Here is a 25,367-nt window from a genome sequence, read left to right on the forward strand (position 1 = left end):
CTACAAGGTTGACACACCATGATCTTGATGATGATGATGATCATCACAGCTTCAGTTCTTCTCCTGCAACTTGTTGTGATGTTTCTGTGCTTTTAAGTGCCTGGCCTACCTAGGCACAACAACTAGCAATTATGATCCGCTAGGTGCCTTCCAGGCATGTCAACGCCTAGGATCCGCGAATTCTGGGAAACCATGGATCATTTTAAGGGGGAAAAAACGAAGCTATATCTATTGTATCACCCCTTTTCCTCCTCCCCTATTTATGCAAAATGAGCTACCGAGAGATTTTATTTTAATCATTGTTGTTGCCTTGTGTAAAAGTGAAAATGCAGTTGTGCGTCGCATCGGTTGTTGCAAATTATGAAATTAGTATTATGTGAAACGGAGTTAAAAGTGTGATTAAACTGGAGCTGCTGCAAAGAGCACACACACACGCACACACATGTGTGTGAGAGCGGCATAAAAAAAATACACCACCTGAGTGCCGCATAATAAGACACCGCAAGTTGCCGGCAAGACAATGAAAGTCAACTAAGTGCCGCCAAGTCCACAATATGCGTGTGTGCGTCTATGCGAGTGTGCGAGTGTGCTACTGTGTGTGTGTGTGTGTGTGTGTGTTTGCGGGGGCAATTAATATCATTTCAAAGTGGATGCGGGAGCCACCGGCACAAAGACTCATGAGTTTCCAAGTGAGCAGTCGCCCAAATTGAAGTGCCATAGCCAAGGGGTTAGACCCATCGATGCTCAGGGTTAAAGAGCAAGGTTAAACCTGAGATTTTGATGCATTTTAAGAAATATTGGAGTTATTTTATAGTTAATAATAAATATATATCATAGTATATTAAATAACGAGGTATAAAGTACAGAAACTGTAGAAAATTGATTTAAATAATTATGAATAGGATTTAATTAGACAGTTTTTTAGCACTTTTATATATTATATTATTAAGTCTGTATATTATTATATTATATACTATTTAGTTTGTAAACTTGAGAAACAATGATGAATCTATTTCATTAAGAATGATTTGTACTAATTTTATATTTATTTTAACAAATACAGTGAAATAAAACATTTTGTATTGAAGATTGAATTATCTATATTATTTTGACTGTAAACTGTACCAATTTATCTCACCAAATTAAGGATCTGTGTTATTTCCAATGTTTTAAAGTTATTTAATATTTATTTTAAAAAATACAAGTACTAAAGTGTATCCTAAATGCTTTCAAAACACAAAAACTAATATTATTTGCTACTAAAAACAATATTTGATTGGTTTCTTGCTGTGTGATTCCCATGAGATTTTCCTAAGCCTTTATATAGTATAAAATTATAAATTTCCCAGCATCCAGCATTTGGCTAGATCCAGAGCATACCCCCCGTGATACCCTTGACTTTGCGACAAGTGCAGCGACAAAACAGAAAATAACAATCCGTTGGCTTATTAGCAGTGGCACTTAGAATCGCTGTTCAAGTCGAGCTTTGTGGCGGCAGCTGGGGCAGGGTGAAAGTCATCCGGCTGAATGCACATGGAGACGTTGCGTTGTTGTCACCTGTCGTCGTTCCGTGCGCCCACTTATCATTCCACCCCCGCCGCAAAGCCGCAAAGCCGCAAAGCCGCCTTGCCGCATTGCCGCAGAAACCGCAAGCGCAGTCAAGTTCGTTGCCTAAGTCTTTTGTTCTGCCAACGAACACGACCCATGGCCCAATCACAGTTTCAGTTTCAGTTTGAACTTGTGCCAATGGAGGAAATTTCCTTAACAGCAGGGGCATTGGCCAAGGCTCTTTTTTTTTTGCAGATTTTTAATACATATAATTTTAAGCCCACGAGGCCATAAAAAATAAGAGCCACAAACTATATTATATTGTACATATATGTGCATCTATAGGTATAAAAGAAAATGAGCTGCTTCGCCAATTAATAGACCATGAACACTTTGCTAGACGAAGAAAGATGGCGAGCCAAGAAATTGAGCTTCAGTCTCACTGTGATTAATGCACACTTATCAAGTAAGATCAAACAAAAAAAAAAAAAAAACAAAAAATAGAAAACAAAACTAGCTGCAAAGTTAATTAAGGAATAACTATAAATATATACATTATTTTCGTAGAGATTGTGAGTTTCTATTTCTGGCCAGAATCATCATCAAAGCTCCTAATTAATAATGCCACTGGCATGGATAATTTGCGAACTATTTAAAACAATTTGCAATCTCTTTTGACCAATAAACAACATTTTTACAACACTTTAGGCATTTTAGTTACAAATCCTTTAAGACTCACCTTAGAGACGAGACTTTTTGAATATTCGTATTAATCCCAGTTGATTTTAATCCCGCTTTAAACTTGGTTTTCAATTAACTTCTTCTGATTATAAACACAAGTGATATATGGAGAGAAGCCAGTAGAGAACAGCAAAAAACACGAAACAAAAACAAACACAAAGTCTTAAAAGGATATCCAAGATATAGGAATTGTTTACACTAAAGCCGAGTATCCAAAATTGGGAATTTTTGGAAGCTGAGGGAAACCGGGAATCGAGAACGGAGGGTTATTTATCATTTGAAAAGAAAATGCACAAATCGCGACGCGACGCCGACAATCCGGGATCCGGCAAACACGTTTTCCAGTTACAACGTTGGCAACGGAATGATTTGGCCAAATCTGCAGCGGTCCCACCGAGGCCCGAAATTATCAGCCGAGAGAGCGAAGTAAAGGCGCCGGCAACAATCGCTTCACTCCCAGTCTCTCCCCTAGAGAGTCGAGCGGAGCCGAAGAAAGCACCGGAGAGAGGCTTTCTCTCTGAAGCAGAGAGATGAAGAGATGGAGAGCGCCACTTTGAATATGAATACCCTACCATCGGGGTCCAACTCTGCCGGCTTCTGTGCACATTTCCTCACATCGATTCCAATGGTTTATGGCCAACTTGGCAATCCAACCAACTTGTCCCATTAGAGACGGATAGATACACTCCATCATCGGATAGTTAGCTCCATCAGTACCATGGATAATATCCCGTCAATCCATTGAATAAGCCATGAAACGTTTACTTTATCGGTCCATCGGCTTTGCAGGTTGTAATTAAATTATAAATCCATAATTGTAGGTAGTTGCTTGACCAGCTTAAATTATATATAAATTATTACAAGGCTTTAGCAAAAAATATGTATATAAATTATTGCAAAGCTCAAACTAAAATTAGAAATAAATTATTGCAAGCCTTTACTAAAACCTCCCTAGTAATTAGCCAATTTGTAACAACTTTTCGTCATTCATACTGTTTCTCAGAGATACTATTGTGTTATATTTAATTATGGTGAATCTTTAGCTTTCACTTTATATTGTATATATTGTTCTTTGAGGGGGCATGTTTCATTTAAATATTTTTACTTTCAGAGGGAGACCACGAGCTCAATATTATATTGTATACTTAATATTTACCTATGGTCTTTGTGTTCTGCCTTAAAAGAACACCAAAATAAATATAATTAAGATACTGAACAATGGACAGTATTAACTTAAATATTTATTAACTTTGTGGGCAAAGTATTGTGACAAAAACTATAAAGCAGGCGGCGTGTTTTCATGTTTTCCTCTGTGATCAGTAAGTATCTATGACTAGGAAGTAACTAGAATCTGCAAGTAACTATAATCAGTAAGTATATATGTCCGGTAAAAAACTATGATCAGTAAATAAATCTGAATAGTAAGTATCCAAACATTAAGTATCAATGAACATTAAGTAACTATGATCAGTAAGTATCTATGACCAGTAAGAATCTACCAGTAAGTATGTACGATCACTTCAACTTTGAACACTAATAAACAATGACTTGCAACTTTTGTAACACAACACATATCTAAGACTTGGCTGGTAGGAGTCACTTCGTTCCGGGGATGTTAGAACAAGTTGGGAATTATATGCACAGATGTGCGAGGTCAGTTTTGGAACAAATTTAAGAGCAAGCTATTTAAATGATCCTATGGGGTTATTCTTCTATATAATTTTATTAGCATATAAGTCGGATCATGGCGAATCGGTGGAATGTATATAGCTGCCATAGGAACGATCGGATAATTTTAAGAAAAAAATTATAACTTTTCCAGTTGTCAACAGATTTTCTTTAAATTTGATTAATAACCATTATAAGCATTAATCTTGAGTAAAATTTTATAAAAATCGGACTAATATATATCCTACCAATTCCCGTAGGAGTACCATGACAACTAATATATTCTTTAAATCACATTTGAAAGCAACGCGTACTTTGTTTTTGGGAACGCAGAACACGAGTCCATATGAAACTTCCTTCCCCATTTCAAATACAAAATATTTCCCATTCACAGCAAGACTTCCACTTTGCCTCTGTCAAGTTGATGAGTTGCATTTCTGCATTTTCGGTTGCATAACAGGGTTCGTTCACTTTCAAAAAAATAGCAAAAAAAAAAAAAAAAAAACCAGGTGGCCCAGGAGTGGTTTTTTTTAGTGGGATCACCCACGTTGCCACCTCCAAATTGGGCAACATCAGTCGACAGACTGGACGCACTGCGTCCACTTGGCTAAGCTTTTAAATCAATCTACCTGCACAATGTGTGAACCGATTAACAGATTAAGATTAAGCCATCGGAAGAGCCCAAAGGCAATCGTTCGGATGGCTAATTGCCAAGGTGCAATTAATTTTTGGGGGCTTTTAATTAAAACCAAGGAAAACAAAGGCGAAGAGCGGAGTGGCTAAAGATAACGATGAGTTCAGCTTGAGGTAAGAGAATCTAATGATTGAGCGGAGCAAATTGATGTTTTGCTTTTTTTATGATTTTTCAAAAAAACAGAAATTGATTTTAGTTTGTAGTTATGATTTTCTTTGTTTGTCTTCTTGGTTCCGATCATTAGCCATAAGAGATGCGTAGAATCTGCACTATAAATTCAGATGCTTCTGGGGGAGAAGACATCACAAACCATTGGAACTTAGCTTCGTGTAGAATCTCAAATCTGATACTATCTAAACTACCAGAATGAAGGTGAGTTTGCCAGGAAGTTGAAGGAACTCAAAGGATTTCGTAAACTAATCCCGCACCTGAATCCCTTTTCAGGTCTTTGTCTGCTTGTTGGCTTCCCTGGCCCTGGTTAATGCTGGTGGCTTCCGCGGCGGTGCTGGCGGTGGCGGCGGCGGTGGCTATCTGCCCGGCGGTGGACGCGGCGGCGGTGGTCATGGCGGTGGCTTTGGCGGTCGTCCTGCCATCGGAGCTGGCCTGATCTCCCATGTCTCGCAGTCGCAGGGCAACACCAAGGTCCATATTGGCGGCGGTGCAGCCGGTGGTGGCGGTGCCTATGGAGGTGGCGGTGCTGGCTTTGGCGGCGGAGCTGCCTCCTATGGCGGTGGTGCTGGCTCTTATGGAGGCGGACGCGGTGCCGGTGGCTGGCAGGGAGCTGGACGTGGCGCTGGAGGAGCTGGAGGCTGGCAGGGAGCCGGTGGTGCTGGCGGAGCTGGTGGCTGGCAGGGAGGAGCTGGAGGTGCCGGAGGCTGGCAGGGAGGCGCTGGCGGAGCCGGTGGCAATGCCTGGGGCAATCCTGCCGAATTTGATTATACTGTGAACCATGCTTCTGGCGGTGCCGGTGGTGCCTATGGCGGTGGTCGTGGTGGTGCTGGTGGCGCCTATGGTGGTGGCTCCCGCGGCGGTGCTGGCTGGTGGAACGATTAAGAAGCTATAAAGGAACCACCCTAACGAAATTAAACACTTCAACGATAACTGCTAAACGAATCTGATCAATAAAATAAAAACAAAAAAACTAAAAACAACCGATTAAGTTTGTGTCTTAAGTCTCTTGTTACTAAAGGAGAAGAAATTTCTGATGTTTACTATTTGTTTACGATTAACAGAAAGAAAATACAAAAACGCATATTTTCAAAAGATCTCTCATACTTTGTTAAAATAATAATAATAATTAAATAATAGATGTTTTAGGCACAATCAAGTTTTTGAACTCCGGTTGAAGTCAGTGATTTTCGAAAGCTTTCATTAACAAAGTTTTAAAAGTTTTAAAGTCGTAAAATATTTATAAGAAAAATGAGAAAAGGTTGTAACACAAGCTAATCGATGTTTTTCTATGTTTTAAGGCATAAACTAGACTATTTTTCTACGTTTTTATACCCTTGCAGGTTATTATACTTTCCGTAATTTTAGAAATACAAATGATACATCTTTTAGTTTTTAGCAAATTTATATTTAATTTGATTCAAAGCTATTATTATTATAGATTTCGTGTTTAGTTGTATAAAAATCGGAATACTATGCAATATAACTGCCAGAGAAACGGTTGTTAAATGAGGAGGATCAGTAAGTATCTTGCAACTAGTAAGTAACTATAATCAGTAAGTATCAATGAACATTAAGTAACAATGATCTACTGATCTATAATCAGTAAATAACTATGATCAATAAGTAACTATGAGCAGTAATTAACATTGAACAGTAAGTATCTATGACTAGTAAGTATTTATGACCAGTAAGTATATATACCAGTAAGTATGCATGATCAGTAAGTAACTATGATCAGTAAATATCTATGACCAGGAAGTATGTATGATCACTTCAACTTTGAACACTAATAAACAATGACTTGCAACTTTTGTAACACAACACATATCTGAGATCTGGCTGGCAGCAGTCACTTCGTTCCGGGGATGTTAGAACCGGTTGGGAATTATATGCACAGATGTTTGAGACTTGTTTTGGAACTAAGTAAGTTAGTAAGTACCTAAGTAACTCTGAGCAGTAAGTATCTCTGAACTGTAAGTATCTATAAGCAGTAAGTATCTATGAACAACAAGTATCTATGACTAGTTAGTAACTCTGAACAGCAAGTATCTATGACCAGTAAGTAACTCTGAACATTAAGTATCTATGAACAGTAAATAAATATGGTCAGTAAGTATCAATGACCAGTAAGTATGTATGATCAGTTACTAACTTTAAACACTAATAAACAATGACTTGCAACTTTTGTAACACAACACATATCTGAGACTTGGCCGGCAGCAGTCACTTCGTTCTGGGGATGTTAGAACCGGTTGGGAATTATATGCACAGATGTTTGAGACTTGCTTTGGAACTAAGTAAGTAAGTAACTAAGTAACTCTGAGCACTAAGTAACTCTAAACTGTAAGTATCTATAAGCAGTAAGTATCTATGAACAGCAAGTATCTATGACTAGTTAGTAACTCTGAACATTAAGTATCTATGAACAGTAAATAAATATGGTCAGTAAGTATCAATGACCAGTAAGTATGTATGATCAGTTACTAACTTTAAACACTAATAAACAATGACTTGCAACTTTTGTAACACAACACATATCTGAGACTTGGCTGATAGAAGTCACTTCGTTCCGGGGATGTTAGAACCAGTTGGGAATTATATGCACAGATGTGCGAGATTTGTTTTGGAACAAATTTAAATCAAGCTATGAAATTATGGAGTTATTCTTCTATATAATTTTATAAATATATAAGTCGGAGCATGGCAAATCGGTGGACTATATATTCATATATACAGCTGCCATATGAACGATCGTTAAAAATAGAGAAAAATGCCACACGGTGAATGAAACACTTAATTGTATTTTAACATAAATATATTTAATTTATATTGTATTGATTCCTTGTATCGCAGTTCTATCTGCAAGGTGTGCCGAAGTCAGCTTACTTTCTTGTTAAATTTAACTAAACAATCAAATCTTTTACAAATATTTAAAGTATGGAAGATACAAATATTTGTGGTGAGGAACTTTGAAAAGGTTGTGACACTTGCTAGTCGATGTTATTTTTTGTTTCTTACATGTAAAAATTCATGTTTGGCGATGTTTTTTCTATGTTTTTTACGAGATTCAGTTGATTTATTATTAAATAAAAGTTTCTAATCCGTTTTTTAGAAAGCGATTAACTCCAAAAACGATCCTACTTTGCAGGAGTCGAAGGGGATAATAGAGAATATACTTCATAAGGTGAAAATATATAAGCTAAGGCCAGCTGCTGAGTTTCCTAACAAATTTTGTATAATCTGCTTTGCTAATTTTATATTAACACCTGTTCAAAGAACTTGAATCTCAAACTCATTCAGGTATTGAGATTTTTGGAACCTTTTTTTTATCTAATCTTGATCTACGGACCAAAATGTTTTTGACAATGCCTACTAAATAATATTCTTTGGAAATATAATTAAAAAATGAATTATTTTGATTCAAAAGATTTGCGAAATAGATCATATTTATGTAGAAAATTTGTTTTATTTTCGGATTAACTAAATGGATTGATCCCAAAGCCTGATCCCGATCCCCAATTCCATCCAGCTGTAATGGGAGTGAGTCCCTAGAATTCTGTGCTCCCTTCGATCCGATGGAGTCAGCTATTTCTGCACTTTTCATTGCAATTAAGTGGGAAAATGCTGTTGCTATTATGGATGTATGCTGGGATGTTAATGTTCGTGTCTGCACCAAAGCAATCTAAACAAATAGGGAATGGAATCGTATGAACTGAGCGACTTCCCTTTAAGCACTGTCAAAAATAGTTATTATAAGTAATATCTTAAATTGAGATTAATTTCCCTTTAACTAATTAGTATATAAAAACACATAAAACAATTCAAATAAACTTATTTCTTCAGCATAGGCGTTGAATTAGTATTCCAGTTTCAATGCAACATCTGTTACTGATGAAGGAAGTTTAAGTAAGTTCATTAGTTTATTTAATTTCCAACAAGATGCTGTATTATCTTATACTTTTCCCTTTTGATTTCAGTGCATGCGAACTGGCACGAAAAAGGAGTTTTCTTGGGAGGTGAATGGAAGGAAGCCAACTGTGAAAACGGTTCCCCAACGTCTCGCAGGGCGTCTCCTCTCAACGTCTATAAATAAGCCACAAACAAACACGAAAAAAAAGGCAAGCAAATATTCCACCAAACAGCAGGGAAATTGAAATGGTATGGAATCATCGTTCCGAGTTCGGGATGGAATACTTCAATGTTGTTTTCTTTAAAAATAACAAGACCCTCCGAACTTGTCAGCATCGCAAAAACGGGGAAATGAAAGCAAGAAAAGCGGGAAATCTTGTCACGCTGTTCACCAACAACTTACACAACTTGCACTTTTATGACTGTGATGTACTCTATTAAATAGTATTTTCAATACCCTTTTTCAGAAGCAATTACTGAGAGAGGCACAGACTTTATGTTTAGATCGATACTATCAATATAATTAAATAAATAATGAAAGACAGAAAGGACAGTTTCCTATATTCGTCAATATTTGAACGTATAATGTAGTATTAAATTGAAAAATTTGATATGTCGATGTTAACGATGTTTTTGATAATCTTTTTTATATCTTTAATCTTATTTATATCTTTATATTACAAAATCCTATACCTTTCCTTTTTCCTTTTCTATTATTTAAGCTTGTAAAGTCTTTCTAAAATATATATACTTAAAATTGTATATATATAAAGAGTATTTCTATATCTTCATTGTCACATGCCTGATGTCTGGTTCGTGCTGATCTATCCAGGCATGGGACAACACTCAATCGCCTTGACACGCGCTGGTGACAGGCACAAATCAGATGAAAAGACTTCGCCAAGAGCCCAGAAGATTAACCAAAGCCACTTGATCCGTAGTTTCCCATTCTGTTCTGCCTGCTCCAGGAGGAGCTATGTATGTCCATCTCTGGATGGAGCGGGGATATGGACAGGGAGTGGAACGGGGACGGAGACAGGGCGGAGACAATTAAAAGGCAATTCCAGCAATGCGCCTGTTTGCACCTGCCGGCCAGATATCAGCGACAAACGACATTGTCAGCAATGAGCTGGCCCAACATGATGATTACACTTGTTAGCAGGGAAGATATTCTTATTAAGAACTAAGAAAACATTCTCACAATTTCAAGAAAACTTTAGAATTGATCTAGAATAATTTAAATAGAAATAAAGTCTTGAAAAGTTGAGAAATTGAAATTGAACTCATTAGAAAATAATTTCATAGAGTATCTTATAGATAAAACTGCTCATACTGCCATATAAAGTTCCCGTTTCTGTGTTGTCTAGTGTAAAAATAGTAAAAATAAACACAAACATCGCACACATGCAGACATGAAGGCACTCCGAAATACTTGAGGCAAATTATGTTGAGTCTGGAAGCAGAAACATATATCTCTTGTATTTCATTCTCGTCGCATTTCCAAGGTGCTGATGCCGGTGACAATGTGGAGCATCATCAACCCCTCTTGCTCCACCAAATGCTCTGCTTCTGTTCAAATTTAAGCTGTTAAGCCGCCGCTGACGCCTGACAGGTGGCAAGAAGAATCGTCAAAGATGGGCGAAGAATTGCGGCTGCAAAAGACAGAAGACATTCTCCAACATACCTTTCTTCTAAGGCGCGTGCTGGAATTACCAGAAGGAAGCTGGAGCAGAAGTGAGCTATGCCAGCAAGTGGAAAAGAGAAAGAAAACTGCTAGATGCTATAGGAAAAGCCAAGAAACCCAAGAAAAGGTTTTGGTATCATTGAGAAAATGGGTTTCTTTACCATCACTGTGATGGCACCAATTTTAGTTGGATTTTAGCTAAAAACTTATAAAGCAAACTAGTTAAATTCGTTAAAACTGCATAAAATTTCTACTATGTGTGGTTATGATTCTCAACTAGTTTTGGTATTTCTTTGGAAAAACTCTTGATATTGTTTGTATAATACATTTGATTTTAAAATTGCCATGAGATAACTCGAACATTGTATTCTTTTAATACCAGAACCCCGCCTTGATCAGAGTTAAGAGAACAACACTGATTCGTTCTGTTCCGCTGCTAGTTAATTTGATTGCCACGTTTTTCTTGTTGCCATAGTTACGGATAATAAAAAAATCACCGAGATTTATGGCTTTTAAATTTTCATTCATCCCGGAATCTGGCTGATTGCTACCATACCGAGCCAAAAGCGGATGCACAAATCAATTGTCACTTGGGGAGTTACTCGTAAAATGAAGTCTTCAATAAAAAATGTTCTCCAGTGATTGCCTTCTTCATGACTTCATGGCTTTCCCACTCGCTCTCTATCTCTCTCTGTGTTTTTTATTGTCTGCAATCACTTTCATTAACTATTCCAAACATACTTTAACTCTACGATTTAAAAACAATTTCAAATACAAGCTACACGCCCGAATAGGTATTCAAAGGTGCCGATCATGAGTCACATATTGTCATCGCCCGACAATTGCACGAATGAGATTCATAAGCTCTCTAATCTCTCTTTTGAAAAATATATTTTTCATTCTATTTTCGCATCCCATAGTCATATAATAGATATTGAAAACGGGAGGGAGAGGAATTGAGTGCGAAATAATGACGGAAAAGCTTCTATTGAATTTTCTCTGAGCAAATTGCTTTGATGCCATGAATCATGAATGATTGATGCTTTTAATGGCAAAGGTATTTACTTATTTAATCGCATTTATAATTTTGTATTGCATTTTGTTGGCCATATTTTAATTTAAATAACATCAGTCGAATAAATAAATATTAGGAAGATTGTATGCACCATCTTTGGTTGCTGGAAATTAGAATTTGTCATAAAGCTTAATGATAATGGATAAACGAGGGAAAATTTGGCATTGATATTCGAGAAAAAAGGTATTAATTATTCATTTTTATTCATTGTTTAGCTGGTATTTATTTAAATTAAATTTCTGAATAATTTTGTACAAGCCTATCGATAAATATCTATACAATTTGGAATTTTTAACAGTTTCTTAATTGATAGTTTCTAATTCACTAAGCTAAGAAGAAACCTTTTAATACACCTTGGTAACCGATAAATATCGATATTTAACGATATGAAACCTAAACCAGAACTGTTATTGTAAAGCTCCAAGTGTCTCCCCCGCCCATTTCAGGTGGGCGAGGGCATTTGAACTTGGCCGATAACTTTTTAACGTTAAGCTTTGGCCTCCGCCAGGGCTAATTCCCTCTCCCCCTCTTTTGGCCACATTGCTCTCCCTGTCCCTCTCACTCTCTATTCCCCTCTCCCTCTCTCTCTCTCTCTCTCTCTCTGTCTGTTCTCACTGACTGAAATGTTGGGGATATGTAAATGAATTAATCGTAAATAGCCAGAGTAACTACGAAAATATTTACATATGCGTAAGTGGGTGTCGGCAACCCACACACTGGGCACACACACCAAATACACTGGGAATATTAAGATGATAATCATTATTAATCGATATTTTTATGATATATTATATATAATATGTATATGTGCGATACATAAACATATTAGCATAAAATAATCGAATGAATACACAAATAAATCAAAATAACGTTGAAGCTATATATTTCGAATTTATTATTACCATTTAATGTGATATTTTTCGACCATCAAAATAACAAAATATCAAATTTTACAATATTTTCAATATTATAGTGTACTCAACATTTTTTGCCAATTTTTGATACCGATAATTGCCTAATCTTTTTTTTATTTTTGGACTATCCAACTAGTTTGTTTTCAGTGCACCTAGCATGGCCGCCACGTGCAGAGAGTGGCACAAAGCTCGGGCTCCAAAGAGCGTTAAGCTTTGTGGTGGCGCCTACGTCACTGGGCCCTCTTTTCGGGGGCGAGAGAGCTTTCGCCTTGTGCGCCTAGAAAACAACCCCAAAGCGGCATCGCGAATCAGTCGCAAAAAAGTGCCCGTCGCCAGAACGCTAAGAAAACAGCAAATAAATTGTTTAAATTGAGATAAATAAATAGATTCGAAATAGACATTGTTAACAGAAAGAGAGAGAGGTGAACGTTCAACAAAAAAGAAACAACCAATAAATCGAGAAATAATTAAACATAAAACAAAAAAAGAACTAAAAGGATATCAAAAGGTAGTTAGGAGCCTTTTTTTAATTAATACCTTCTTATTTTTTTTGCTGTGACTGTGTATGTTTTTGCGTGTGCAAGTGTGCAGCCTCTTGCCCCCTCTCTATACAGTTTGTTTGTTTGCCTTTTTATCTTAATACTTGTAACTATTTACCAAAGTCAAGGAAACGGCCAAAAGGATAAAACGGAAGCGCCAGCCCCCCCTCTGAGAACGTGTGATCCCCATCCATCAGTCCATCAGTCCAGTCATCCCTTCAGAAAACTATCCCGAAATCCCTGAAACAGGAAAGCGACAGGAGAGAGAGCGCCAGGAGAGTGAGTGTGTGTGAGCGAAAGAGAGAGAGAGAGAGAGTGGGAGAGCAGGAGCAGGATCCACACACAAACCAAAACACAACAAACACCAACACACGCAACAAAGATGTCATGGAGATATGCGGTAAGTGGAAAGTCAAAGGACAACAAAGGGATTCGGGGCAAAATCGGGGGGAAAAAGTAGGCTAAGCAAAACAGGAATAGTCATAAAGTGCTTAAAGGACACGGCGAGAATTGTCTTTAAATTCATATAATTATTAAATTCTTTGATTAATATGAATTTAATATAATATAAAAGTAACTCAAGGATGTTATTCATAATATTTGTTCACTGTAAAATTCAAGAATTCAAACAAAATATTAGAAGGCTTAATGTGCACTTATTTATTCTTTGAATTAAAGAAAGATAAAACTCTTGGAAATTCATATTAATTTGTTGACATATACTTTCCAGAAAACCCATTAAATTGTTGCATAGAAAATATATTACTTATGAAAAGTCACGCTCCTCATTTCCCGTTTTTGGAATAAATCTTAGGTTTTGAGAGGAAAACATCACGTTCGGTTTTCCAAGTTTAATATATTTAGATTTTTCCTCTAAGACCTTCTGATTTTTGTAAAGTAAATAAAACTATGATGGATTTAGTATGATAAACAATAATCAATTTTTCCTGAATATTTAATTAATTAATGAATTATTAAACATGAAACTATATTCTCTACGTTTACAATTTAAAAACCAACCAAGAAATGTTGAAACTGGAAAACAAGTTGATGATATTTATATTTTGTTATACAAAAACTACATTTTTGTTTTCTCCAGTGTGTGTGTAGTGTGTAGGGGTTGAGGGCGCCCAGCTTCTGGTCGGGGGGCGTGGCACATGGTTGGGTTTTCAAGTGTCGCGTGGCAGACTTTTTGACGCTATCTCGGGCATCTGTCAAAACCAGCTGATGCCTGATGGCGAACAGTGATGACCTTGACTGGCCTCTCCATGGCTCCACATGGTTCTTCCTGCTCCGCTGACCCAATTTGGCCACCCCCCAGCCCCTTGTCAAGCCACCCAACCACCCACCACTTCACCTATAAACCACAAAAAGCAACGACAACAACAACGACAAAAAAAAAGCAAAAACCTGGCTAAGAAAATATAGAATTTGTTCTATTTTTTGTGTGGGACAGAGAGGCCTTGGCACACACACACACACACACACACACTGCGCCCAGCTGAAGGCCTCTAAATGCAAATGCAAAGTTCAAGTGCCTTTTCAAGGCGTGGCACCAGCCTCAAAGCCACCCTTCAAGCCACCTGTCTGTGGCATTTATCGGGCGATTTTCCTAGCATTAGCTTGGTTTTGGCGCCTAATTTTTTGGGTCACCTTTTTTCCAGTTGTCCTTGGAAACAAAAACGCTTCAAGGGAACAATGTTCTGCCCTAAATTGATGCTGCCTATATTCCAAAAATAAAATATCCGTAGAGGTTTAGCCTTTAACCAAAAATAAATATATTTAAACTTCATCAAAGCGGATATTTTGCTAATATTTGGTTAATATTTTAACTTTGTTATAAATCAGTTTGTTGCCGAATTAATACTTGGGAATTTTAGGCGTAAACTCTGCAACATTTTATTATTTTTAATATAAATTGTCATTATTATTTTCCTAATTTGATTAAAATACATTTTATTATTTTAAATTTCCCAAAAACCCCCCAAAAGGTGATCCTTTTTATTTTAATTTCCTATTTAATTTTAATTAAACAAATAGTACCTCCCTTACTCATTTCCCCTGATGGCATTAGGCTAAACAAATTAGTGACACTGCAATGGTTTTGATTGACCCAAAAAAAAAAGGGGCGGATAAATGGTAATAGGCTTTTGGCTTTTGTGGGCTAACTAAGTCTGATTACTCATACGCCGCATGGGCCAATTAACTTAATTATAAAACGAAATATCCAGCAGCTAAGCAAAATTAAAATCGAGATCCAGTGAAGCGAATTAAGTTGCATCAAATTAATTGCTCGGCTTCCGTGTAATGTCCATTGTTAAGTGCTTTTAAATTCCCATTAGCTGTATGTATATATATATTTCTTTTTATATATGTAAAGGCAGAGCTTAGCTAAAATGTCAATGTCATCAGCGTATTCCTATTTCTGTGGGCTCAGTGTCGAGCCCATCGAGAGCGCTAATTGAACAATCGATAGAGCACTGTCTATATATAAATATATAGTATATAAATATATATTTATATAGTAGTAGAAGTAGTAGTATCGTAGGTAAACACTATATACTATATAAAGCTGCTTTGTGTGGATTGTGGGCGTGCCGCATCGCAGCTGTTGCGCCTGATTGAGCAGAAAGCGAAAGGCAAACGCTTTAAACTGCACTCAGAGAAAAAATCTGGGCTTTAAAGGATATGAACAAAATGTTAACAGAACACTTTAAGCATCCGCTTAAAGTTCTAACTAAATTTTGTACAAATTTGTTAAAAACTTTGGAAAATAAAGTCCTGAAGAAGCCAATATTCTTTGTTCGCCTAGCTCTTCTTGGTATTTAATAATTTTTATTTAATTATATATCTAATCTATATATATATAATTTTTTTTTAATTACCACAATTTTCTCTGAGTGATTAAGCTGAAGCTGTGGCAGAAGCCAAAGGCGGCTACTTGAAAGCGTTTCCCCATTTGGCGCGAACTGGAAACCCACCCAATTTGCTGTTTGGCCAAAATGGGGGGAAGCTTTGTTCCCAAGCTCAAGGTCATACGACGATCACTTCTGGCCTTGAGATCACTCGTAGATAATTGTGAAAAACAGTGAGGTTTTCAGGAAAATAATGTGTTAAATAAAAGTTAATTAACAAGTAAAACCAATTGAGAAACTAAAAATGATACAAAATAATACATGAACTCTATCTATCCATATATATTATTTGTATGTTATTTTGTATTTAGTATATATATCATTTGGCAACATTTTCGATTAAAAATAGTTCCATTTTACCTTAGGTAAGGAATTCCCTTAGGCAATGCCTGTTTTCTCAGCAATTTGCATTCTGTTTTGACTTTAAATGAGATAAATATATAGTACAATATATATATGTATATAGTACAATCCCATAAACGTGTCCCGCCTTAAAAGGCATATTTAAGCATCAACTGAATTGCGCATTTAATTGAAATTTAGTTTTGCAATAATTGAAATTGTTTTCCTCTCGTTTTGTTGACTTTGCTGGCTGCCAAAGTTTTTCTTGCTGAGGAATGTCTCTTTCAGTTTTCCTCTTCCCTCTGGCTTGTTTTTTATTTTGTGTTTTTTTCATAATTATCTGGGAAATTTTGTTTACATTTTTAGGGCGGACTGGCGGAAGAATTTCTGTTGGTTCGTTGACTGTTTAATCAATAATAAAAAAAAAGAAAACAGAAAACTTACTATACTTGCATGTCAATGCGATTTGCATTTGTCGAGTGCCCAAAAAAATGCTATGCAGATTATACCAGGCACAGGCACATGTCTGCCGATATATGTAGATATATATCTGCAGATTTATACATATGAATATGTATGCCAAATACGTATAGATTTATCAATGCCAAAATACTTGTAAATTTCTCAAAGCTCGCATATTAATTGTTGCTGCTGCTGCTTTGCTCTTAATGTTTTTATGAACATTTTCAGCTGAGAATTTTCACACTTGAATAATGTTTTTGGGAATAAATGTATATCTAAAGTATATCTATTTTTGGGGAAAATTTTCGTGCTCAAGGCCGAGCCAGTAAATGCCTTGAATGTATTACAAAAAGATTTAATAAATACATATAGATACAAATTGTTAGAGAATGAGAGCAAGTTCGCATATAACAAGCAATAAAATTTTTTTTTTAACATTTCATGGTATAATAATTTTAGTCAGAAGCTTAAAATTCAATAAAGGAATCATTTTCGACCCTATAAATCATATATATTCTTGAGCAGCATCAACAGCCGAATCGATCTAGCGATCTCCGGGGAAAAATAAAATTTTAAAATTTTGTTCAATTTTTTAAAGGGTTTTATCATTAAAATTCTCCAAAAAAATCAACAAAAATTTAAATTTTTTTATACTTGATTTTGAGTATGCAGATTTATTAACCTTATAAAAACTAACATTGAACAGCTTTCCGAATGTAAATTAATGGATTTTTGGTTTAGTTATGCGATTTTTAAACTTTGACTTTTTGGAAAATTTTTCATATAAATATATCAATCTAAAGAAATGCAAATATTTTAAGCTTCGTTGAATAGATTTCCAATTTGATCCTATAATTCAATTGCAGACTGCAGAGGTATATAACCTACGACTTCCCTAACATAATTTCGTTACTGGTTTTTGTATATTTTCCTTTTAAAAAAAATTAATATAAAGCCATATCAACTAGTTCTCTGGCCATTTAATGATGTCATAATCCCCTTCCGTTGCCGATTGATGTCCTTTGGCACCTCCGGCGGCGGGCTTGACCTCTGCTCTGACACAGTTCTCTGGTTTTGTTTTCCTTTATCTGCAGGAAGTGCAGCAAACTAAATGCAAACAAAAAGGACAAAACAAAACAAAAAAAAATAAAAGAAAAATACCATACGAGAGGAGAAACTGTGTCAGGAGGGAAAAGGACACTAGGCAGCGGCTAGACAATGCAATCAACTAAATAAACTAAAACTAAGGCAAACGAAGAAAGGACGTTGGTTCAGGGGGGCGGCAGTCCGTGAGGGGAAATTGTGTGGTTAGAGACCTTTGTGAGCTGACCATTTACCATTACTCAATGGTGTTTCCTGGGCTTAGTTGAAACTTGTCAGGGTTTACAAAGGTTTTAGTTATATCAGGAAATTATTATATATACCTTAGATAGTCATAATTTTTAATTTATGAAAAGTATAGAAAATACTCATATAATATGATATTTTGTATCCAAATTAAAGCTTTATAAATGCTGTAAAAGGCAACTTGTTACCCCAATTTTCCCTCTCTAAAGTTTTCCACGTCTGTGGTGCCTCACCTCTCAGGTATTTTTGGGCTGTCGACTCGCATTTTAAATCTGCTATATGATCAAATACAAATGCTTTCAGAGCTGCCAATAGCTTTACTCACACGAAACGCTTAGCTAAGCCATTTGTGTGATAGTGATGGTACACTTGAAGAAAACAGGGAGTTGGTTTTGAGGAGCAAGTACTTAATTAATTTATTGTTGTGCTAAAAAATTATATTTTTATCGATTCAGAGGGTAAAAGGTAAACAGAAGCATCTCATTTCCCATAAAGTGTTTAAATTCTTCATTTGTAAGTTTTCTGTGTCCGTTTGTCCGTCTGTCCGTTATCCTTTTGTTATTTTGATGTATTTTATCTAAAAAAATATCTAACTTCTTATCATATATGATATTTAATGTTATTTATCGGATATATCAAAGGAAAATATTCATTTATTCTACATATATCGCACCATTAAATTTTCTAAATTGACTTTTGTTTTAAATATCGCTGAAAAATCTATCAAAAATCTATAATATAATATAGGAATACAACATTTTGTTCAGTGCCCCTTTGCAGATGCCACAACTTTCCGATTCTGGCTATATATACATATATATGTACATACATATATGCTGGCGATTAGACGTCAGACACCACCGATTCAACATTCAATCATGCCATTGTTTTCCCTTCGCTTTTCGCTCTTCGATTTCATTTCCATTTTCCCACTGCACTTTGCCGTGTTTTGTTTTTCGAATTTGGTATTTTGTATATATATATATATCCCCTTTTTTTGTCGGATTTGTCGTGTCCAGCTAATTGTCTTGTCATGCGGGCCTCACAAATGAGGGGGCACTTCGCCGGGGGGCGTCATGGGATGAGTCAGAGCCCAACCTGGGTTCGGGTTCAACTTGTTTCAATACATTTTTTTCTCTAAAACATTTTGCTCATTTTGTTCGGTGATTTCTCCTCCTATAGCTATAGTATTTATTTTTAGATGCAAATCAGTCGTTTGTGGGGAGTTGTGGGGGGTGGTGGTGGTGGTGTTAGCGTGGGCGGGTGACAGCGTAATTTTCTTGGCAAGGGGCGGCAAGGTCAAGGCGGCGAAGACGACGACGTCTCCACGGGTTCGGACTCACCTGAGCAACAAAAAAAAAAAAAACCAAATCAAAAAGAAAAAGCTCCTCAATGTGTCTCTGTGTCTCTCTATTTCCGTTTTCACCTGATAGCGGGCCAAGTTAAGGGGGGTTATATTTAGTTTCTTTTTTTCTATGCTGATATTTTCCGTATTATATTACATTGAAGATGATGATGTGATAGAAAGTGCTTCGATTGTTAGAGTATTTGAAGCATTTATTACAGTAATAGATGTTGCAATTTGGGGGATTATGGAATATGTAATACAAATATTTAAAATGCTACCTATTTATTTTTGTTTTATATAAATATGTGCATTGTTTTATATACCTAACTAACTTAATTAATCGATAACAAACCAACATCTTTCACAGAAAACTAGTCAAGCAAACTTTGCTAACGTTTAAACTTTAATATTAGTCTTAAAATTCAGTTATGGGATTGTTTTAGCTCATAAAAATAGCTCATAAATATTTAGTTTATTATTAAAAACCTTTTAAACCACTTTTAATTAATTTTAATCGCCTTAAAACGTCACAAATCGGTTAATTATATTTTAATTCATTTTAATTTTATATTTGAAACCCAATTTTCCAGCTACTCACCGACAGATACAGCAGCAGCATCGGGGATAGATATAGTCCGCACTATTATCAGGTTTGTCCCTGCCTTGCACGAAGATCCTATAAATGTCGTTTGTCGATTTTGTATGTAAAAGATAACCCGAGTTCGAGTTTGAATTTCGAAATTAACCAAAGTTGAAAGCTAACTCAAATTGTGTATATATATCTCTTCCCGTACCGATATATATATGGGCCATTGCGAAAATAATGCTAAAAATAATCTCCACATTTTGTGCGCTTCTCATCGCGAACAGTTTTAGAACAATTAACCCACACACACCTTGGGCTATATATAAAAATGTATTTGCTAAGATCTACATGATCAGTCACAATAGATCAACAGCGAAATGTTAAAGAACTTTGCCGACGACAGATGCTTCATATAGATAACATATATATACTTAAATATATATATCTTGTATTTGTGATCTCTGTCTTGCTCATTTTCATTTTCAGGGTCGCATGCCGCGACAAAAAGCAAAAGTTTGCTGAAACGTAAACACCTAACCCCCTGCCCCTTTGACGATTTTGTATTATGACAATTCAGACAGCCAATACGAGGGGGGTTGTGGGGTAAATATATATATATATAAATCAAAATAAAACTGCAGAATAAAAGTTTTCACTTTCTGTCCCTGAAAAACTCTCTATACAGAGCGCGACCCCGACCGTCTGATTTGTCATCCTTTGTAACCAAATTGCAACCTTCGCCTTTGCCATAAATCTTTGCCTCCTTCCCTGATTTTTGACTTGGTTTTTCTTCTATTTTTTTGGCAATTGACGCTGGCTTTGTGATGTCATGGTGGGGCAATTATATCAGCTGGGGGAATCCTTACAAGCCTGCCAAAATATTTACCAAAATCTAATTACCAGAAGGAGTCTACTGGGCGAACTATAAGATAGTTCAGGGTTTTATGTTAATGCGAGTGTGTTAAAGTTGCTTTAAATAAATGGAAAGGGTGTGAACTATTATACTTCTTTATGAAGAGTATAAAGATATTATTATTGAATATGAATAATAGATAAAAGTATTATAAGGGTGTTAATCATCTGCTGCTTTTACTAAAACAAAGCCAAGTGTTGTCTTAAATGTGAAGCATGATGAAATGTTGTTTGCTGTTATATTGGGATAATAATTGGGAGATCATAAACTATTTTCCTATCAATATAATTGACATTTTCCCATTTTTTCTCTCTGTGCAGTCACCCAGCCGCTTGGAGACCTCCGAACAGACCACAGGCCGCCAGCTGCAGCGTGTCCTGCACTATTCAATGGCCCCTAGCCGGGCTCTGCCAGGACTCAGGAGGGCCGAGTGTGCCATCCATGATGTTGACTGTGATGAGGTCTATCCGGGCATCTACATTGGCGATGCGTGAGTCTTTAGCTCAATCAGTTATTGATTAAATCAATACTATATAAATATTTATTAATAAATCCTTTAGGGCGGCGGCTAAAAACAAAACGTACTTGAGAATGATGGGCATCACGCATGTCCTGAATGCGGCCGAAGGATGTCGATATGGTCAGGTGGACACCGGACACAGTTACTACCGGGATATGCCCAGCATTAGGTAAGTATATAGGAACTCGGAATCGAAATAAACAACGACAAAAGGCAACAACATGAACAATCGAAAGGAATTTCGTTCAAAATTTGTTCATATTTTGTTTTGAATCGCATTATTGACTTTTTTCTTATTATTTATATATTTATTTTTATTCCATATTGCACCTTTTTCCAAAATTTCTTTGAACAAAAACAAAACAAACTTTTTCCTTTTTATCTTCCTCTTCTTTTTTTAAACGTTTTTTCCACACACTCAAAAATCATGCCATGTTTATATCATATTGTCACCCCACAAAAATTGTTTGGCTCAACCTTTGTTGTTGTTGCTGTTTGTTGTGTGTCGTGTGTGTGCGTGTGTATTTTTCTTTGCTGTGTGCGAAATAGACGCAACCATAAGGACTGTGTTTTTAGGTATATGGGCTTCCCCATGATCGATGCCCCCACGACAGACATCTCGCGTTATTTCTATGTGGCTTCCAAGTTCATTGACAGTGCCATCAGCAGCGGCGGTAAGTTTGAAAGGAAGTTTAGGTATCTTTACATGGTAATGAGTCCTTCAGTAAGCAGCAGGAATGATAAAAAAAAAATATCTATACATTTCTATATAACAATACTAGATGGATATTTAAGGCCGAGATTGATACATAAAGTCATAAACAATTTAACTTCTAACGTTGCGATATAAAAATCGATTATTTTACGTTGCGATAAATGTTCAATAAATCGATATTCTATTTGATGTATAAATATATATTTTAACGTTGCGATAAATGTTTGGTTAATCAATATTCTAGTTGATATAATGTAACACTAAGTATCACTACTACAAAATGAAATATATTTTCAATACTTCTTTTAGCCCAATATTTTTGTCGAAAGTATATTACATTTTTTCCCTCGGTATACAACCCCAATATATTCCGATATTCACCCTTAAAGCTTACTAAGGATCATTTACCTCCCCTCTTATAAGGTCATCTCAATATTTCCCAACATTTTGACTTATCCTTCCCCTTTTTTTACCATAGGCAAAATCCTGGTGCACTGCCTGGTGGGCATGTCCCGTTCGGCCACCTGTGTCCTGGCCTACCTGATGATCTGCAGGAAGATGTCCGCCGTGGATGCGATACGCACGGTGCGAATGAGGCGCGATATTCGGCCAAATGATGGATTCCTGCAGCAATTGGCCGACTTGGATATGGAGCTCAAGCGCAAGAATCTATATCCCTATTAGGAGAGGGATCTCGGGATGTGATGGGAGCAAGAAAAAATAAAAACAACCAAAGAAGGCGGGAGGAGATCCCAGAAAACTAACCAAAAATAAGAAAATTATTATGAAATGAATATGAAAATTGAAAATTGAAAATTGAAATTGAAATCGTTGTTCTAAACAAAAACAAAAGAAATTGAAGCCTAAAAAGCTAACGACTTATAATGGTAACTTGGTCTTCTGATATATAACCTGTTCATCCCCAACAAAAAAAAACTGTGTAACTGTATAATCGCTGCATATATACCCATATGTGTAGAACTCACACAATATATATACATACATATATCGACAGGGAATCAAGTTATCACACTCAGACTCTCACTCACGCAAAAAAAAACCCAACACACACACACACACTTAGAGACCTAGATTGTTAGAGCCACGATCGAAGCAATAATCGGCGATCAAAAATCGATGTGTATCGGACCTATATATATACCATATATACCTTGCCTATATACCTAGACATACAGATTTATATACATGTATTCCGTATTTTTTTGTAAGGCTCATCTCGGTTCGAGTTCTGTTCCAATCCTAATCCCCAATCCCCATCCCCATCCCTAAAACCCAACCCCAGGATATACTATATATAGATATATTCTATAAGAAGAGCTGAAACTAGATCATGAACAATGTATAGAGAAACAAAACGAAACGAAACCAGATGCATATATATATATATATACTGATATATAACTGTGTAACGGATATACAAAAGCATGCGTTATATACACCTATACCATATATATACGACTATATATATACACAATATATATATATACATACACCAAGTGTGAGCAATGTAATAAAACCAAATTCATATTTTCTAGAACATGTATGAAGTGCAAGAGCCGATGAGTATCGACAAAAATCGAAAAGAACAAATAACTAAAACCAAAAATCAAATGATCAAAACAAGCAACTTGAAACTAAAAAAAAACTTTGCCTAAGAAGTGATTAATAATAAACAAAAAAAAAAAAAACAAATATATAAAACAAAACAAGACTAAAATGTTTAATATTTCTGTCATTTTCCTATTTTTGTGTATTTTTGGGTGCAAATATATTTGAGACTCATGAGGCTAGTAGATCTAGATAGTTGGTCTATAAACATGTGTCTAAACAAAACCTCTGCAGCATTCATGTTTTGGCATCATGTTTCTAGCTGTATTTTCCAACTCAGATAGTTATTTTTTCTCTATTCATGTTAAATTGAAGTTTGTAAGTAGCTTAGATATTCGTTAAAACATTTTTATACCCTTGCTGGGTATTATAATATCAGTCAGAACTTTGCAACGCAGTGAAGGAGTCATCTCCGATCATATAAAGTAGATATATTCTTGATCAGCATCATCAAAAATTATAACAGTTTTTAACATATTTTATCTAATTTGATTTAAAGCTATCTTTTATTATTATAGAATTTTGTTTTCAGTTTTATAAAAATTATATAGTATATATAATATAACTGCCTGGGAAACGGTTGTTAAATATAGAGGATCAGTATGTATCTTTCAACAGAAAGTAACTCTGAAGAGTAAGTATCTATGACCGGTAAGTAACTATGGTCACTAAGTATCTATAACCAGTAAGTATGTATTAACTTTGAATACTAACTTTGAACACTTATAAACAATGACTTGCAACTTTTGTAACACAACACATTTCTGAGACTTGGCCGGCAGAAGTCACTTCGTTCCGGGGATGTTAGAACTAGTTGGGAATTATATGCACAGATGTGCGAGATTTGTTTTGGAACTAAGTAAGTAACTAAGTAACTCTGAGCAGTAAGTAAGTAACTAAGTAACTCTGAGCAGTAAGTATCTCTGAACTGTAAGTATCTATAAGCAGTAAGTATCTATGAACAACAAGTATCTATGACTAGTTAGTAACTCTGAACAGCAAGTATCTATGACTAGTAAGTAACTTTGAACATTAAGTATCTCTGAACAGTAAATAAATATGGTCAGTAAGTATCAATGACCAGTAAGTATGTATGATCAGTTACTAACTTTGAACACTAATAAACAATGACTTGCAACTTTTGTAACACAACACATATCTGAGACTTGGCTGGTAGAAGTCACTTCGTTTCGGGGATGTTAGAACTAGTTGGGAATCATATGCACAGATGTGCGAGACTTGTTTTGTTTTAAGGGCAAGCTAATGGAACTAAACTATGGAGTTATTCTTCTATATAATTTTACTAGTATATAATTCGGAGCATGGCGAAGCGGTGGACTATATATATTCATATATGTATATAGCTGCCATAGGAACAATCGGAAAATTTTAAGACAAAACATAACTTTTGCAGTTTTGAACAAATTTTCATCAAATTTAATATATAGCCTATTATATTTATCTACAATATTGTGTAACATCATAAATTTATAAATAAATAGATGAAATAGATTCCCAGAGGCTCCAATCCGGTTTTAAGGCTTTCTTATAAGATTTTTTGTATGAGCATTTGTTTCTGCTGCTCAATCACTTTTGAATCTCTTTAAAGTCCCGCTAAAGTGTGAAGAAAATTGAATTCGATTTCAA

At 35.7% G+C, this 25,367-nt stretch overlaps 3 protein-coding genes across 7 annotated transcripts in view; 2 read left to right on the forward strand and 1 right to left on the reverse strand.

The window, feature by feature from the left end:
• f (espin protein forked) overlaps window positions 1-25,367 on the reverse strand; it is an 83,406-nt gene that overhangs the window by 52,124 nt on the left and 5,915 nt on the right. The window lies entirely within an intron of this gene.
• On the forward strand, window positions 5,018-5,786 carry LOC110182034 (uncharacterized). Its single transcript, XM_020949964.2, has 2 exons — window positions 5,018-5,023; window positions 5,096-5,786. The coding sequence occupies exons 1-2, from the start codon at window positions 5,018-5,020 to the stop codon at window positions 5,702-5,704; spliced, it is 615 nt and encodes a 204-aa protein (XP_020805623.2). The 3' UTR covers window positions 5,705-5,786.
• LOC110181947 (dual specificity protein phosphatase 3) lies at window positions 12,661-23,818 on the forward strand. Of its 4 annotated transcripts, none has more exons than XM_020949883.2 (7): window positions 12,661-12,912; window positions 13,067-13,343; window positions 19,948-20,007; window positions 21,177-21,346; window positions 21,417-21,545; window positions 21,926-22,050; window positions 22,570-23,818. In XM_020949883.2, the coding sequence occupies exons 2-7, from the start codon at window positions 13,326-13,328 to the stop codon at window positions 22,773-22,775; spliced, it is 708 nt and encodes a 235-aa protein (XP_020805542.1). In that variant the 5' UTR covers window positions 12,661-12,912; window positions 13,067-13,325; the 3' UTR covers window positions 22,776-23,818. The 4 variants fall into 4 exon arrangements, with proteins under 4 accessions (XP_020805542.1, XP_020805543.1, XP_020805544.1 ...); XM_020949884.2 differs by having other exon boundaries at window positions 21,953-22,050; XM_020949885.2 differs by lacking the exon at window positions 19,948-20,007.

This window comes from Drosophila serrata, unplaced genomic scaffold (genome assembly GCF_035046125.1).
Source record: "Drosophila serrata isolate PLE 108 unplaced genomic scaffold, ASM3504612v1 contig_276, whole genome shotgun sequence".
NCBI classification, from domain to species: Eukaryota; Metazoa; Arthropoda; class Insecta; order Diptera; family Drosophilidae; genus Drosophila; species Drosophila serrata.

Coding starts and splice junctions, on each gene's coding strand:
- LOC110181947 (XM_020949883.2), top strand. Junction 20,008..21,176: donor ATAGTCCGCACTATTATCAG/GTTTGTCCCTGC, acceptor CTCTCTGTGCAG/TCACCCAGCCGCTTGGAGAC. Junction 21,347..21,416: donor GGCATCTACATTGGCGATGC/GTGAGTCTTTAG, acceptor TAAATCCTTTAG/GGCGGCGGCTAAAAACAAAA.